The sequence below is a fragment of the Trematomus bernacchii genome, unplaced genomic scaffold (assembly GCF_902827165.1).
Source record: "Trematomus bernacchii unplaced genomic scaffold, fTreBer1.1, whole genome shotgun sequence".
Classification (NCBI taxonomy): Eukaryota; Metazoa; Chordata; class Actinopteri; order Perciformes; family Nototheniidae; genus Trematomus; species Trematomus bernacchii.
The window spans coordinates 769,593-784,986 of record NW_022987550.1 but is presented as its reverse complement, the minus strand read 5'-3'; the positions used below and the strand labels follow the sequence as shown (position 1 = coordinate 784,986).

At 42.4% G+C, this 15,394-nt stretch overlaps 1 protein-coding gene across 6 annotated transcripts in view; it reads right to left on the bottom strand.

The window, feature by feature from the left end:
- The window catches only part of plekhg2 (pleckstrin homology domain containing, family G (with RhoGef domain) member 2), a 92,046-nt gene that overhangs the window by 28,169 nt on the left and 48,483 nt on the right, over positions 1-15,394 (bottom strand). For all 6 annotated transcript variants that reach the window (XM_034123689.1, XM_034123690.1, XM_034123691.1 and 3 more), the window contains one exon: positions 11,927-12,027. In XM_034123689.1, the coding sequence (XP_033979580.1) occupies positions 11,927-12,027 (101 nt within the window). The remainder of the gene's footprint in view (positions 1-11,926; positions 12,028-15,394) is intronic.

Here is a 15,394-nt window from a genome sequence, read left to right as displayed (position 1 = left end):
TAATAGTTGGAGATCTAAATGTATTAAAAATCCTCACTCGTGTATTTACATTGGAGCTCCACTTCATATATCATAAACATTTATTTGTTATTTCACACTTAGAAAAGCTATTAGTGAGCTATTAAAAATGCAAAACATAGGAACTTTATAGGTTTGACTTGGCAGGTATTCTAACATTTCTTCATATATAACCGTGCACATTAAATACTTCTCTTCAGGTATATGTGTGCACGACATTTAAAGACCTCTGAGCAGACTTTCCCCACCGTACAGTTACACGCAGACCTCTCTGAGAACTCAAGCAGTAACAAAACTTCTGGAACACTCTCTGAGAAGTTTAGTTTGAACTTCCTGGAACAGATTTCGGTTGCTAGGCAGAAACTGGGCCAAGTGTCTGATGATATCTGAACTGAACAATATGTGAGGAAACACTGGAGCTTCAATGGAGGCATTTCACTGATAAATATATTACACACGACGTCAGACAGCTGTAACACTAAAGGACAAAGACTTTATAAAATCAACTCGTATTTCAGACAAAGACGAGTGTGAGAGCGAGGAGGAAATCCAAATATCTGCCAAGAGTTTAAAGAGGATCATAAATCTGGAGAGGAGACGACGAGAGGAGGAGAATTTAATAAAACCTCACCATCACAGTTAGACTAGAGGTCAACGGTTAAATTCAGTTTAGTCTGATTTATATCTCAAGGCCAAACTAGACTTAACTGTGACTGAGGAAGACCGAACGGAGCCAAACATGACAGATAGATGAGACCCTACAGGGTATAACAAGAACAAAATGGACATAGCAAAGTCTAATGAGATCAAACTGGAAACAAAAGTGGGTCTAAACGGGACAAAGTAGAACCGAACAACTGAAACACACATGGAAAAACAAACCAGAGGTCCGAACAAGTTGACCAGAACAACAATACTGAACTAATTGGACCAAATAAGGTTCAAGCATAACACAACACAGGACAAAACTAGAGTAAATAGTCGTAGTAATAATGAACTAAACCCAACAGTGATGAATAAGAAAGAGAGGCGGCAAACGGGACCGAATGAAGCCTACGAACTGGAAAGAAAATGGACAAACAGACATAAAGAGTAGGGAGGCGTGTGGCGCAGTGGATAGAGCCTTGGTGTTGGGATCAGGGGGTCACAGGTTCAAACCCCACTGCAGTCAGCATGTCGTTGTGTCCCTGAGACACTTCACCCCAAATTGCTCGTGTGGGGATTGTCCACAGTATTGAGTATGTAAGTCGCTTTGGATAAAAGTGTCTAATGTAATGTAAAGAGGACCGAACAAGATGACCAGAACAAAAATACTGAACTAAACAAGAACTAATTGGACCAAACAAGGCCTAACGGGTTCAAACAGAACTGAAAAGAGGACGTGACAAAACCAAAATGGAGTAAATGTGTTCTATAAATTGAACTAAACCCAACAGTGACGAATAAGAAAGAGAGGCGGCAAACGGGACCGAATGAAACCTACGAACTGGAAAGAAAATGGACAAACAGAACTAAAGAGTATCGAACCTGAAGTAAACACAAACAAATACTAATAAGTGTATCTTATCTTAAACGAGAACAAAATGAACCAGAAAAGGTCCAAAAAAATGATCAAACCAAAAGTTGCAACTCAAAAAACTTTTACGGAAGTATAAATTAAGTTTAGGCAAAATATCTGAATACTTCTCCCACCACAATTACAACCCAGTGTACGAGTATGTCTTGGAGAACAAATACAAAATATAGAGCTCCCAGTTGGCAGCAGGAAGCAGTAAACAATAAATAACAACATAAAGAGGTAAACAATAAATAAAGAGACAGTCAGCGGATTAAATTAGAGATATGTGAGGTTGGTTTCACCGCTAACACTCACCACAAAACTCTCTCTGCATTCTCATTATCACACACACACACACACACACACACACACACACACACACACACACACACACACACACACACACACACACACACACACACACACACACACACACACACACACACTCTCTCTCTCCTCTGGCGTCAGGCCTTATTGTGTGGCCGGCGGACAGCATTAGTGGGGGATTGCGGGAGAAGAGGAAGAGGGAATTCTGGGTGTTTTCTTTTTGTTTTGTTTTTATGGAGTGACCACAGCTGGGAGAGAGACGTTAACAGAAAGAGAGAGAGAAGTATGCCATAATAAAAACCATTTTAATAAGACTGAGAGAAAAGAGAGCGACAGAGAGAGGACAGCGGGTCAGGAGGAAGACATCAGGACTTCTGATAATTAGAGACCGAAAGCTCTTCATGTGGGAACCGTCAAAACAAAGGAGCGATAAAAAGAGATTAAAAGCTGTTCTTTTGCTTCAATTTCCTCCAAATCTACGGGCAAGTTAATGAGGGAATCCAGATGTAATTTAAGGCTTAGTTATATGCAAAACAGAGCTTTTCTGCAGCATGAAAAACACGTTTAACTTTGTTGTTTTCAAGTGGATTAAAATGCCTCCAGAAAGAGTGATCACTTTCCAAATCCTCAAGAAGTTATCTCATGTGTCCTCCTTCCCGTCAGACGCTGGTTCAAGAGCAGGGATTTAAAACTTGCTGCACAGACACACACCATACATCAAGTGTAAGTATGTTAAAGTTTTAGGTTACAGCTATGCATTATGTTTTGTTAAATGAAGTAGTGGAAAAGAGGGTGCAATAACTCCCTCTGAATGTTGTATGAAAGGTGCTTTGGGTGCGCTTGATTTGTGCGCCTGCAGAAGTGTAAAGTGTTTGATAAGACAGATTATCTGACAGCCAACATAAAGACGGCTTATCTTCATCTCTCTTATTCCTATTAAATAGTCCACAGCCACATCACTCATTTTAATGGGGCTGTTTTGTGATTACATTTGACACTATCAGGGTAAGTGAAGGAATACATCAGGAGCAATGAGTTAAGGCCTTATTGGGGTGAGAAGTATGTAGTGTGTGTGTGTGTGTGTGTGTGTGTGTGTGTGTGTGTGTGTGTGTGTGTGTGTGTGTGTGTGTGTGTGTGTGTGTGTGTGTGTGTGTGTGTGTGTGTCGTCATGGAGTAATGTGCCAGCTGTTTGGATGTGGACGTATCTCAACATGATAGCATCACAAAATGCAGTCACAAAAAGGCCAATTCCTGCTTTTGTAAGGGTCCGCTTTGATATCTTTGACTCAAATAACGTCATAAACTATGTTGACGTCGGCCAAACATTTGTGGCGTGAGTGTACGCTAGAGCCTATACCCAACTTGAATCACAGAATACTAGAACAGTAGGTATTGGTTCTCCCTGACCAATCAGTGGTCTGCAGAGAAGAATTTCAGAAGATCCTTTAGGAGAAGATTTGAAGATCCTTTCCTCACTCTGCCAACATGGACTGCCACCTCTTGTTGGGAACATCCTGAATGTCCTCTTTCAACATGAGAGTGACATGATAACAAAGGTATCCCAACTGTAGCTGTGTACATGACAGGATGTATGATTACCTAGAAGAGCATCAGGACTGTTTGAGGCATATGATAGCTATGTGATTAACATGATGATTCAGCCTCTATGGAGATAGACATATGACAAGCATGATCATTTCTGACGTGGAGCTAATCTGAAGTAAACATTGAATACTGCTTTCTATTCCTCCATCTTGTGACTGTGTAACTCCCTCTCTTGGATATCAGCATGTGAAGGACACTGTTCAGGAACTAGTTGATGCTCTGTATGTGATGACTACTTCCATTCTGGAGAGGATCACAAATACATGGATCCTGATATTGAAGATCAAGCCGGGGACCAGTGAGATTTTTCTAACAGTATCAATTTCTTATTATACATCCATGGTGTGTGGATGCCACCAGGAACATCTAACTGGGAGGAGACATTGGGCTGATCCAGGACCAGCTGGAGGGATTAGATCTCCACTCTGGCCTACTGGGAGCAGCTTTGTGTTGCCCAGTTAGATCTGGTTAATGGGCCAGGGAAAGGGAAGATTGGGGATGGTGATGGGAGTTACGGCTCTTTGAAGGGAGCAGATCTTATGGCTCCGTTCTTTTCTGAGAGCCGTTCAAAAGAGCTGTTCAAAAGAGCCGTTCAAAAGAGCCGTTCAAAAGAGCCATTCAAAAGAGCCGGTCTTTTTTAAGTGGCGGTGGAGATTATTTGTTGACCATGCTTTAAATTATATTTTGGCTTTACAAATGCTGCATCCGCTTTATCATTGCCTATGTTTTTGTTGAAGTGCATCCACATGCTGCTGTGTTTGGCTCATTTTCTCACCCGAAAAACACGTTGTCTACCTGTACCACTTGTTATGACTTCTCCCTCTCTCAGGCGTATTCCGATAAGACCCACCCCTACTCTGCCTCTGATTGGCTAACCCTAACCCACAGCATCTCACTCCTCATGCCTAAACCTAACCAATCAGAGGCACTCCTGCCTAACCCTAACCAATCAGAGTAGGGGCGGGTCTTCACGGAATACGCTTGGGGAACAAAATCAAGCTTTTTCCCTGTTCACGTAAAGGCGAGTGGATTTATGGCAGGCTGTGAACCAACGATAAAAAGAACGGCTCTCACCAAGTACGACTCGGTTCCCTTCGCTCGCACCGAAGAGCCGTTCAAAAGAATCGGATCGTTCGCCAACGTAACATCACTAATTGGGGATTGGATTATCAGTTGACGATGGGTGGATGAACGGCTGGATATATATTTTGTTAGTGTAAACTTGTATTTCCACATCTATATTTTCTTCTTTTTCAATGCTATTTTTTTTCTATTTGAGACGTTTACATTTTGGAATGTTTATTTCTACTCTCTTAAAGGTAGGGTAGGTAAGTTTGAGAAACCAGCTCGAGATCGCTAGAATTTGAAAATACACAACCGGAGAAAATCTGCCACTTCCTTACAGAGCCCCTCCTCCAACACACACGAACGCGCACATGACCAATGAGGGCACGAGATAAGTCTGTGCACAGATGGAAGGCTGACAGGCAGGTAGGCCATCCAGTTATTTTAGCCGGGCCGGCTCAAATGATTGGTCGTTGGCTTTTTACAGTACCACGGCTTCCACAGATGACATTTTTTTATGGATTTTTTGTCAAAGCACTTCAGATATTCATTGCTATCGGGATGTTAAGAGCATTCCATGGAATATAACAAAAAGTGTATCTCGAGCCGGTTTCTCAAACTTACCTACCCTACCTTTAATTTCTCTAATGTACAATGCCTTGTCTTTTTATGAAGCTGCAACGCAAACATTTCCCAAATTGGTATCAATAAAGCACTTCTTATCTTATCTTATCTTATCTTATGTATGCATGGACGTTGCAAGATAAAAAGCGTATGACCACGAGGAGACAGAGACAGGTTGCACTCATTAAACCTGGTGTGTGAAGGTTTATATGAAACGTTACATTGTGATGTCACAGCAGACCACCCAGCAGACCCTGAATCACCGCTTGCTGTCTGCATAACTCACAGTGGGGATTCAACTATAAAAACATACCTGAGTGCAAACGTTTACCTCTTCCATCAGAATGGAGCTGGGATTTATGACTGTATAAATATCAGAGTGAAGTTTAAATAAAAGAGCGTCAGATTCACATGACGACAAAACGCCTTCTAACTTATAGATGTTTATTTTAATGTTCATGTCTGATGAAATCCAAAAGGAGGTCAAGAGACAGCGCTTTACTTCTAGCATTATGCAGTTAAAACCCTCATTAATCAAAGTACTTTAGATACTGAAGAAGAACAAAATGAACATTCTTCCAAAGATAAGAAACATGTATTTTGTCCAGAGGAAGATTGTGCAGCATTACAAAGTCTGACAGAGTGTTGATAAAGGTTATAAATAGAGATGCAACAACTTAATGAACATATAGTACCATTACTCGGGTTGACACTGCTGCACGGTGCAGGATGCAAAACACATTCTGAATCTGGGAAATGCCCTGTTTTAAATCCAGGAGGAGGAGGAGGGTAACACAAAGGGATAACAAGAGAGGAAAGGTTGGTCGGTTATTAATGATTTGCAGCAGAAATGCCCTTTAAGTATCAGAAATGATTCAAAATGGTTCCTTTCTCAGTGTTATGTTAGCCGCTTTCACACCAAGTACTTAGCCGGCACTTGTCCCCGGCACTTGTCTCCGGCACTTGTCCCCGGCACTTGTCTCCGGCACTTGTCCCCGGCACTTGTCCCCGGCACTTGTCTCCGGCACTTGTCCCCGGTACTTGTCTCCGGCACTTGTCCCCGGCACTTGTCCCCGGCACTTGTCCCCGGCACTTGTCTCCGGCACTTGTCCCCGGCACTTGTCCCCGGCACTTGTCTCCGGCACTTGTCCCCGGTACTTGTCCCCGGCACTTGTCCCCGGCACTTGTCCCCGGCACTTGTCCCCGGCACTTGTCCCCGGCACTTGCCCCCGGCACTTGTCCCCGGCACTTGTCCCCGGTACTTGTCCCCGGTACTTGTCCCCGGTACTTGTCCCCCCCAAACTCTTTAGTCCCTGGAACTGTCCTAGTAGATCGCGTTCTCACCGGAATAAGTTCCAGAGGGAGGATTAGGCAAATGAAGCCGCATTTATCTGTGACTTTCTGTTTGTGTAAGAACGGAAAGCACGATACGTGCGATTGTCCAATAAGTATGAAATTGGAGGAGTATATGCATCATGTGGAGAGGAAAACATAAGTCTATGAAAGCGAGATCGTAAACACAACAGGAAGTCAGATATTTGGGATTTTATAGCGTTTCTTTACCATTTGTGGTGCCAGACTCGCACAAACACCTCCTATAGATTTCATCTGATCAACCCTAACAACCAAAAGCCCAAATAAAGTATACAATCTGTTTCTGATGATAAGCATCCTCAGAGCATTGGTGCTTTAGTGCTTTTATACTCAGAGACAGGATAATGAGACTCTTTGAGACGTTTAAACTCCTGCCCTGATGTTCGGAGGAATACATCGGCACCTTTTCCTCTACGTCGTTGTTCTGCTAACTCTTCTGGGTTTTTGGCGTAGAGGCATTGGAACTTTGCCACATGGACAGATGCAACCCGATGCAACAAAAAGGGAAAATTCAGCTGCAAAACTTTATGACACATTATCCAAAATCCAGTCTCTGTGGATTCACCAGACAGCGTGAGGAAGCAGAGAAACAATCCCAGAATTCCTCTCTCCTGATGGAAAGGAGGTCTGATGGATGATACGCGTGTGTGTGTGTGTGTGTCTGTGTGTGTGTCTGTGTGTGTGTGTGTGTGTGTGTGTGGGTGTGTGTGTGTGTGTGTGTGTGTGTGTGTGTGTGTGTGTGTGTGTGTGTGAGGGGGGGACAGTGGATCAGAGTGGCAAGTGACGCTCGCTGCGGCGATTAATCACCCGTCAAAATGCTTCTGACAAGTCTGTCTTCCGAGTAAATTGCCAGAAGCGCGACACCTCCTCAAACGGTTTTGTTTTTGCAATTACAACTTAGATGAAGAAGTGGAAAAGAGGTGTAGTAATGACTGTTGCTGCACCTCTCTGGGTTTCATTTGTATTTGATCATCATACAGGCGTAACATGCCCAAACTGAACGGGGTTTACATGAATCTCTTACAGCAGTTTAGTCCTCTTCAAATACCTAATAGAGTGGTGCAGTGATGAGTCCTAAAACCTGGAAGTGAGTCAGCATTTCACCACTTCCTGTTCCCTGGTCTCAGAGCCAATGGGATCTCTCCATAGGATTTGGTAAAATATCTGAAATAAGGTCTGTGGTTGAGACACATTGAAGAGACGGATCACGTTTTGTTCTAGGACATTAAATCCATCAGCAGTGACCCCACTGGTGATTTCTGAAGAGTTGACGTGTCTGAAAAACGATGGTTGTTACCAAGTGGCTGAATAGGACTACAGAAGTCGTGGAGGCCGTTGTACGTCATTACGCCGAACACGTAAACACTCCTCTAAGTTAGTTTGCCCTGTTCTGCTTGAAAGCAAGTCCCTGCCTCCTGCAAACTGTTCAAACAAACGCTTCAACTCGTTCCATTTAGAATCTGTGTGTTTGAATATGGATCTTAAGTCGGCGTGACGTTGAAGTCGTGCTGCTGGACTCGCCTGTAGTTCCTTTATAGCATCACGTTAGCATTTTGCTTCTGGACATTAGATTTATGATTCGAACATTATAAAAGTAGGCTAGACATGTGGAGATTATCCGGCTGAACAAAACGTGCATTGATCAAACAGGTTTGTTTTACACAGACCTTATTTTTTTTAAATCCCGTTGCTTTTTGTCGAGGGAACCAGCAGCTTCCTTCAGGGTCGGCCTACAAATATACGTCATCCCTGCACCGCTCTGTTGCTGCACCTCTCTGGGTTTCATTTGTATTTGATCATCATCAGATATAGGCGTAACATGCCCAAACTGAACAGGGTTTACTTGAATCATTTACAGCAGTTAAGTCCACTTCAAATACTTTATTGGTATATTTATATATTTCTAGAGCCATGCATGTAACCTCGCCTGTCAAGACGTTACTGCAACGTATAGCCTATATAAATACATGTATTATTATTATGTCATGTATCTGATTAGTTAGATACAGCGTTTTGCCGTATGCAGTTTGCTTCTTCCCCTGAAACATGTCTAACAGACTGTCAGCAAAACTACAAAACGTCATATTAACAAGACCAGACCCCCAACATGAATATCTTCACATCCGTTTCCATTCATTACATTAACGGATATCCAATGTCTGATCACTGCATGTTAATTGTTTTACTTCATACTGTGGACATTAGACAATTTTGCACATGTCTGCATAAAACTACTGCAAATCTCTAATATTGTATGCAGACATACTGTCCCAATGTGTGCATATTTTGGATATTTGTATTGTATTTAAGTCTGTTGGTTCATGCAACACTTCTATTTTCCATAACATTTCTCTCACTATATTGACGTTATGCACTTATAAATGAAGCCAAAGCATATTGCATCATCATCCCCCCCCCCCTCCCAAACCCCCCTCCCAGGAATCATCGTTCTTCTTCTGCTGAATAAATATCGTAGATGTCTTTGAGGTATGATGGTTTCAGTCTGAACTCTTATCTCCAAGGAGGGATCCTGAGATAAATAAAAACCCATAACCCAGCTAAAACAAAGATATGAGATAATGTAACACACACACACACACACACACACACACACACACACACACACACACACACACACACACACACACACAGTTATATGAAGACATCAGAGGACATTATCTTCCTCCCGCCCCTCAGACCTGGTGTCAGGTTTATGTTCTGCCATTATGTTTTATACCAGGGTCCCCACAAGCATAGCAGAACATACGTACGTGTGTGTGTGTGTGTGTGTGTGTGTGTGTGTGTGTGTGTGTGTGTGTGTGTGTGTGTGGCCCCTGGTTAGCACAGGAGGGGTCAAAGGTTGAATCGTGAATCACAGCAGAGGAGAAATGTGAGGACACACGCAGAGAAAATAAAATATCAAAGAGCAAAGAAAACAGAAAAAAGTTCAGAGGCGAGAAAGAAGAATGCGTGGGGCTCGGCCCAGTGCATCATGGGTAAAAAGAGAGGATGATGAGGTCTGACTGAAAGTGAATTCATAAAGGAGAAGAGTGTCAGCATCAAAATACACTTAGTAGCAAAGTCTCCTTATGAAGAAATACATATATATATATTATACGTATTATGGTTATTGAGGCATTCATTCGTTCATCAGTTTATAGCCGGAGTTCATTGAAATTATGTTTTTTATTTTTTACAAACATATTATTCCGATTTTTTTAACCCATATTTGTCTGATATATTATTAATAATTTTCTTGTATTTTAGTTACATTTTTTACCTTAACTTTTAAATGTTGCAGCAGGTAAAAGTGAAGCAAAGTGTATATATACTGCTGGGTAGTTTAATCTCCAGCTATACATTATCATTTTTGCTTGCTCATTTTGTTTGTATTAATAATCTGAAAAGTAAAGCTTTCAAATAAATCAAGTTGAGTAGAAAGTAGCAAACACTGAAAATACTTAACTACAAGTACCTAGAGTACATAACTAATAAAGAGTCTTAAAATGAGAATGTGTCACACACATAGTATTTCCTGATGAGGACTTTGAGTCATAAACTGCACGGTGTTAGGATGTATTTAACAATAATGATGCAGTATCCAGCATATCATTAAGTGTAACTAATACTTAAGCTTCTTACAGATGTTACACAAAGAAAGCTTTAGTCCTCAAACTTGTAAACAATAAAGATTTTAAACTGAAGTTTGGTTCACCAGATTTCTCAACATCTGGATTAAAAACCTCTCTATTCAAACATCACTTAAAGCATTTCAATCAGTGAGCTGTTGTTGTTAATGCACTTCATTATCCACACACACACACACACACACACACACACACACACACACACACACACACACACACACACACACACACACACACACACACACACACACACACACACACACACACACACACACACCGTGCTAAATGGTGTCATGTTTGAGTTATGCTGGATGATGTAGTCACTCTGGGCTTGTTATGTCTGCCCATCTGGAACTGTGTGTGTGTGTGTGTGTGTGTGTGTGTGTGTGTGTGTGTGTGTGTGTGTGTGTGTGTGTGTGTGTGTGTGTGTGTGTCTCAGGACAAGGACAAGGGGGTTTTCTTATTTTCTCTCCTTTCTCGGACAAAGAAAGAGAGAGAGAAACCAGGTCAGAAACTCTGCACGACCTCAGAGAGAGAGAGAGAAAGAGAGAGAAAGAGAGGGAGAGGGGGAGAGAAAGTGAGGAAGAAAGAAAGAGAGGGAGAGGGGGAGAGAAAGAGAGGGAGAGGGGGAGAGAAAGAGAGGGAGAAAGAGAGGGAGATGGGGGAGAAAGAGAGAGAGAGTAGGAGGTTAAAGGAGGCTTGAGGGGATTTCTGAGATCTGTAATTGCCTCGTTAAGAACTAATTAACTTCATTCACTTAAACCTAATTAATGGCAGAGGCAGAGAGAGTAAGGACCCTCCCCCCTCTCTCCCCCTCTCTCCCCCTCTCTCATACAATATTTCCCATGAGAACCAGGGGCAGGAAGCAGCGATGGAATGAAAACTGTGTTTGACTGTTACTGTTCGAGTCTGTGTGCTCCAGACATTGTTTCCTCAGTGTGTGTCCCCGTGTGTGTGTGTGTGTCCCTGTGTGTGTGTGTGTCCCCGTGTGTGTGTGTGTGTGTGTGTGTGTGTGTGTGTGTGTGTGAGCAGCATGTATGTGTGTGCGTGTTGGAACACAAAGAAAGTGAAGTGTGAAAACAGGACTCTCAGCAGGGTGGATGGTTATATGTGTGCGTGTTTGTTCGTGTGTGTGTGTGTGTGTGTGTGTGTGTGTGTATGTGTGTGTGTGTGTGTGTGTGTGTGTGTGTGCGTGTGACATATTTTAACAGCTTCCTTCCCAGGCTCTCGAAGCACATTGCCCCCCCCCACCATCCCGTCGCCTTCAAGCACTGTTTGCACACACACACACACACACACACACACACACACACACACACACACACACACACACACACACACACACACACACACACACACACAAACACACACACACACACACACTGGTTCCCTCCCTCTCTTTGTCTTTTCTCCCGTGCTCTTAGGGATTTGAGTTTCACACAATCATCGAACTTTCTCTCCTCTTGACTGACTGATGTGCAGAATTGTTCAAATCCCCCACAATGCATTGCACCAGGCTGTTTTGGGTACATGTGAACGTACCAGCTATACCCTAAAGTATCGTGACACAGAATCACAACCTGTCTCTCTCTCTGAGGATTCTGCCTCTTTGTGTGTTTCCACTATCCTTTCTGTGTGTGTGTGTGTGTGTGTGTGTGTGTGTGTGTGTGTGTGTGTGTGTGTGTGTGTGTGTGTGTTGGTGTGTTACCTGTTGAACTCGTAGATGTCCTCTATGTTGCAGAACAGAGTGCTGACCTGCTCTGGTTTCAGAGGCAGAGAGCCACAGTCGATGATGCAGCCCAGATAATCCTGCAGAAAACCACAGAAAATTATTCTTAGTTAATATTTCCGTAAATAACTTTGTTTATTATCAACACGTTGAGTTTGTCCTCAAATGCAACGTGAACAGGAAGAGCTTCAGAGTCACAGGAAGAGAGGAGCTGATGCTGAATTATTGACTGTTAGATATTAGGTCATAATAACAGCTTATAAACGTGTGTGTGTGTGTGTGTGTGTGTGTGTGTGTGTGTGTGTTTTACATGCAGTCCATGAGAGGTTGTAATGGAAAATGAACCAAACTAAAATCCATCATGCGATCCTGTCAGAGTCACATGAGGTCATTTCCTCCCTGGGGGGGGGGGGGGGGGGGTGAGATAATAGCAGAGAGAGAGACAGTTTCAAATCATCACACATGATTTATTAGAAACACATCAGCAAACACACACAGTGAACCAAACACACACTGAATCAAACACACACACATCAGCAAACACACACATCAGCAAACACACACTGAACCAAACACACACATCAGCAAACACACATATCACCAAACACACACACTGAACCAAACACACACATCACCAAACACACACATCACCAAACACACACATCAGCAAACTTACACTGAACCAAACACACACTGAACCAAACACACACACCACCAAACACACACATCACCAAACACACACTCACCAAACACACACATTACCACACACACACATCACCACACACACACTGAACCGAAACACACACATCACCAAACACACACATCACCAAACACACACATCACCACACACACACACACACAACACACACATCACCAAACACACACATCACCACACACACACATCACACACACACACACTGAACCGAACACACACATCACCACACACACACATCACCAAACACACACATCACCACACACACACATCACCAAACACACACATCACCAACACACACACATCACCACACACACACATCACCACACACACACACTGAACCGAACACACACATCACCAAACACACACATCACCAAACACACACATCACCACACACACACATCACCAAACACACACATCACCAAACACACACATCACCACACACACACATCACCACACACACACACTGAACCGAACACACACATCACCACACACACACATCACCGAACACACACACTGAACCGAACAGGAGCTCAGAGCAGAACGTTCGGCCAAAAGTGACAGAAACTCGGCCAAAAGTGAAATAAATCTGAGTCTGAAGTCATCTTCAAACTGGGATCATGACGTGTCTCTGCGGGCTTTAAATAAACTATTCAACTGTAATCTGATGACTTTAAGGACATTGGTTCAGATTTTAATGCAGGAGTCTGGTAAACTTTAAAGTTTAAACACTTATGCATTTATTTTTCTATCAGGGAATCAGTTCAGAAATGTTATGCAACCAACCAAAATACATTAGTCTCTGTTCTTGTCTAACTCAGGATACACTTGCCAAGAAACGGCGAAATAAATACATAAAGAAACCTTAACAATTAAACTATGACTCCACTGGTTGCGAGAATAATTAATAGAAATCAAAAAATGACCCTATACTTCTCACTTGATTTATTACTATAAATTAATTATGGGCTGGCTCCGGCCTATATAGCTGAACTCCTCCAGCGCTACACCCCAGCCAGAGCTTTAAGGTCTGCTGACCAGCTGCTGCTGGTAGTGCCCAAGACCAGGCTCAAAACCCGAGGGCACCGAGCCTTCGCAGCAGCTGGCCCTAGGCTCTGGAACACTCTGCCCCTCCATGTGAGGTCGGCCCAGACCCTAGGGATTTTTATATCTACTCTTAAAACACACTTCTTCTCCCTGGCCTTTTAGTCAGAGCGGAGCACGACTCCTGACTTTTCCCTGTGTTTTTTTTTAAATATCTGTTTAATTTATTGTCTTTTATTGTGATTATAGAAATGTGTTTTTATGTGATTGTAGTTATTACATGTACAGCACTTTGGCCCGACCAAAAATCGCTTTTAAATGTGCTTTATAAATAAACCTTGATTTGATTTGATTTGATTTGATTACCTAATTTAACGTTTTTCCGATTAATATTTGGTCTTAATCTCTAGTTTCAAGTCTTCTTCAATACAGCATGAAGTTCATTTAGTCAATTATGGTCCCATTTAGAGTAAAATAGACGATAAAGCAGCCTATGATTTAGGGCGGGGCTACCTGTGATTGACAGGTCGCTACCACGGTCTTGATAGTGTTTTGTCAAACCCTTTCACTGTTTGTGTTTTCACTTCATGAAAGTTAGTTGTTACATTTTGGTCGCCTAAAAACCCTAAAATGTTTCCAGCTGTTTTCTACATCTGGTTTCACACCTTTAAAGTGAAATGGTTTGTTCAGTAAACCTTATTCTATAAAACATCTCTGTTCTTCCCTTAGCCAGGATACACCCGTCAAAAAACGGCAAAATAAAAACAGATAGAAACCTTAAGAATAAAACTATGACTATTTGGTCGCCTAGAAAATCTAAAATGGTTTCATTTCCTATATGAAGTGTGTCTTATACGTAGGAAACCTGTGTGATACTATTTTGACAAATTTGCTTTCCAAAAAAAGCCTTAAGAACAACATTTAAGGACAGTTGACACAAGCCTTTCTGACAGTGTTTTAACACACATTATTTTTGTGGAAACTCCAATAATTTGCACAGAATCTGGATGGAAATGAAACTGGAGACCCACTCGCACAACGCTAATGTATTGATGGATGAGCATTCTTCATCAGAAGGCAATGAGACTGAAAACAATCTGTTTATTTGACTGTCTCTCTGCTGCACCACCATCTCTCCCACAGCTTATTAAATGAGTTGTCAGATTCCTGGTCAGAAAATGCGCTGCCCAAAAAATGAACGGAGCAATTACACCAAAGTGCATTTACCATAATTGTTGAGTTCGAGAATGTTTCTGGCTAAAACCGGCATGTGTGTGTGTGTGTGTGTGTGTGTGTGTGTGTGTGTGTGTGTGTGTGTGTGTGTGTGTGTGCTTTTAAAACCTCATACCATGTATGCATTGTCTACATGCATTCACACACATACTGTACAGTGTTGCATGCAAGCAAAAACAAGTCCGTCTCTCATTCCTTCTCCGTTTCTGTTTTTTCCCTAAATTGGCTACAAAAACAAGCATCCAGTGTGTGTGTGTGTGTGTGTGTGTGTGTGTGTGTGTGTGTGTGTGTGTGTGTGTGTGTGTGTGTGTGTATAATGAGGCATATAATGAGAGGCCTTGGCCACATTCATCACCTTTAAAGGCAGCAGGAAACACACTAGGGAGAGAGAGAGAGTACAGAAAGAGAGCGGGAGATGAGTGAGAAATGAGAGAGTGAGAGGAAGACGAAGAGGAGAA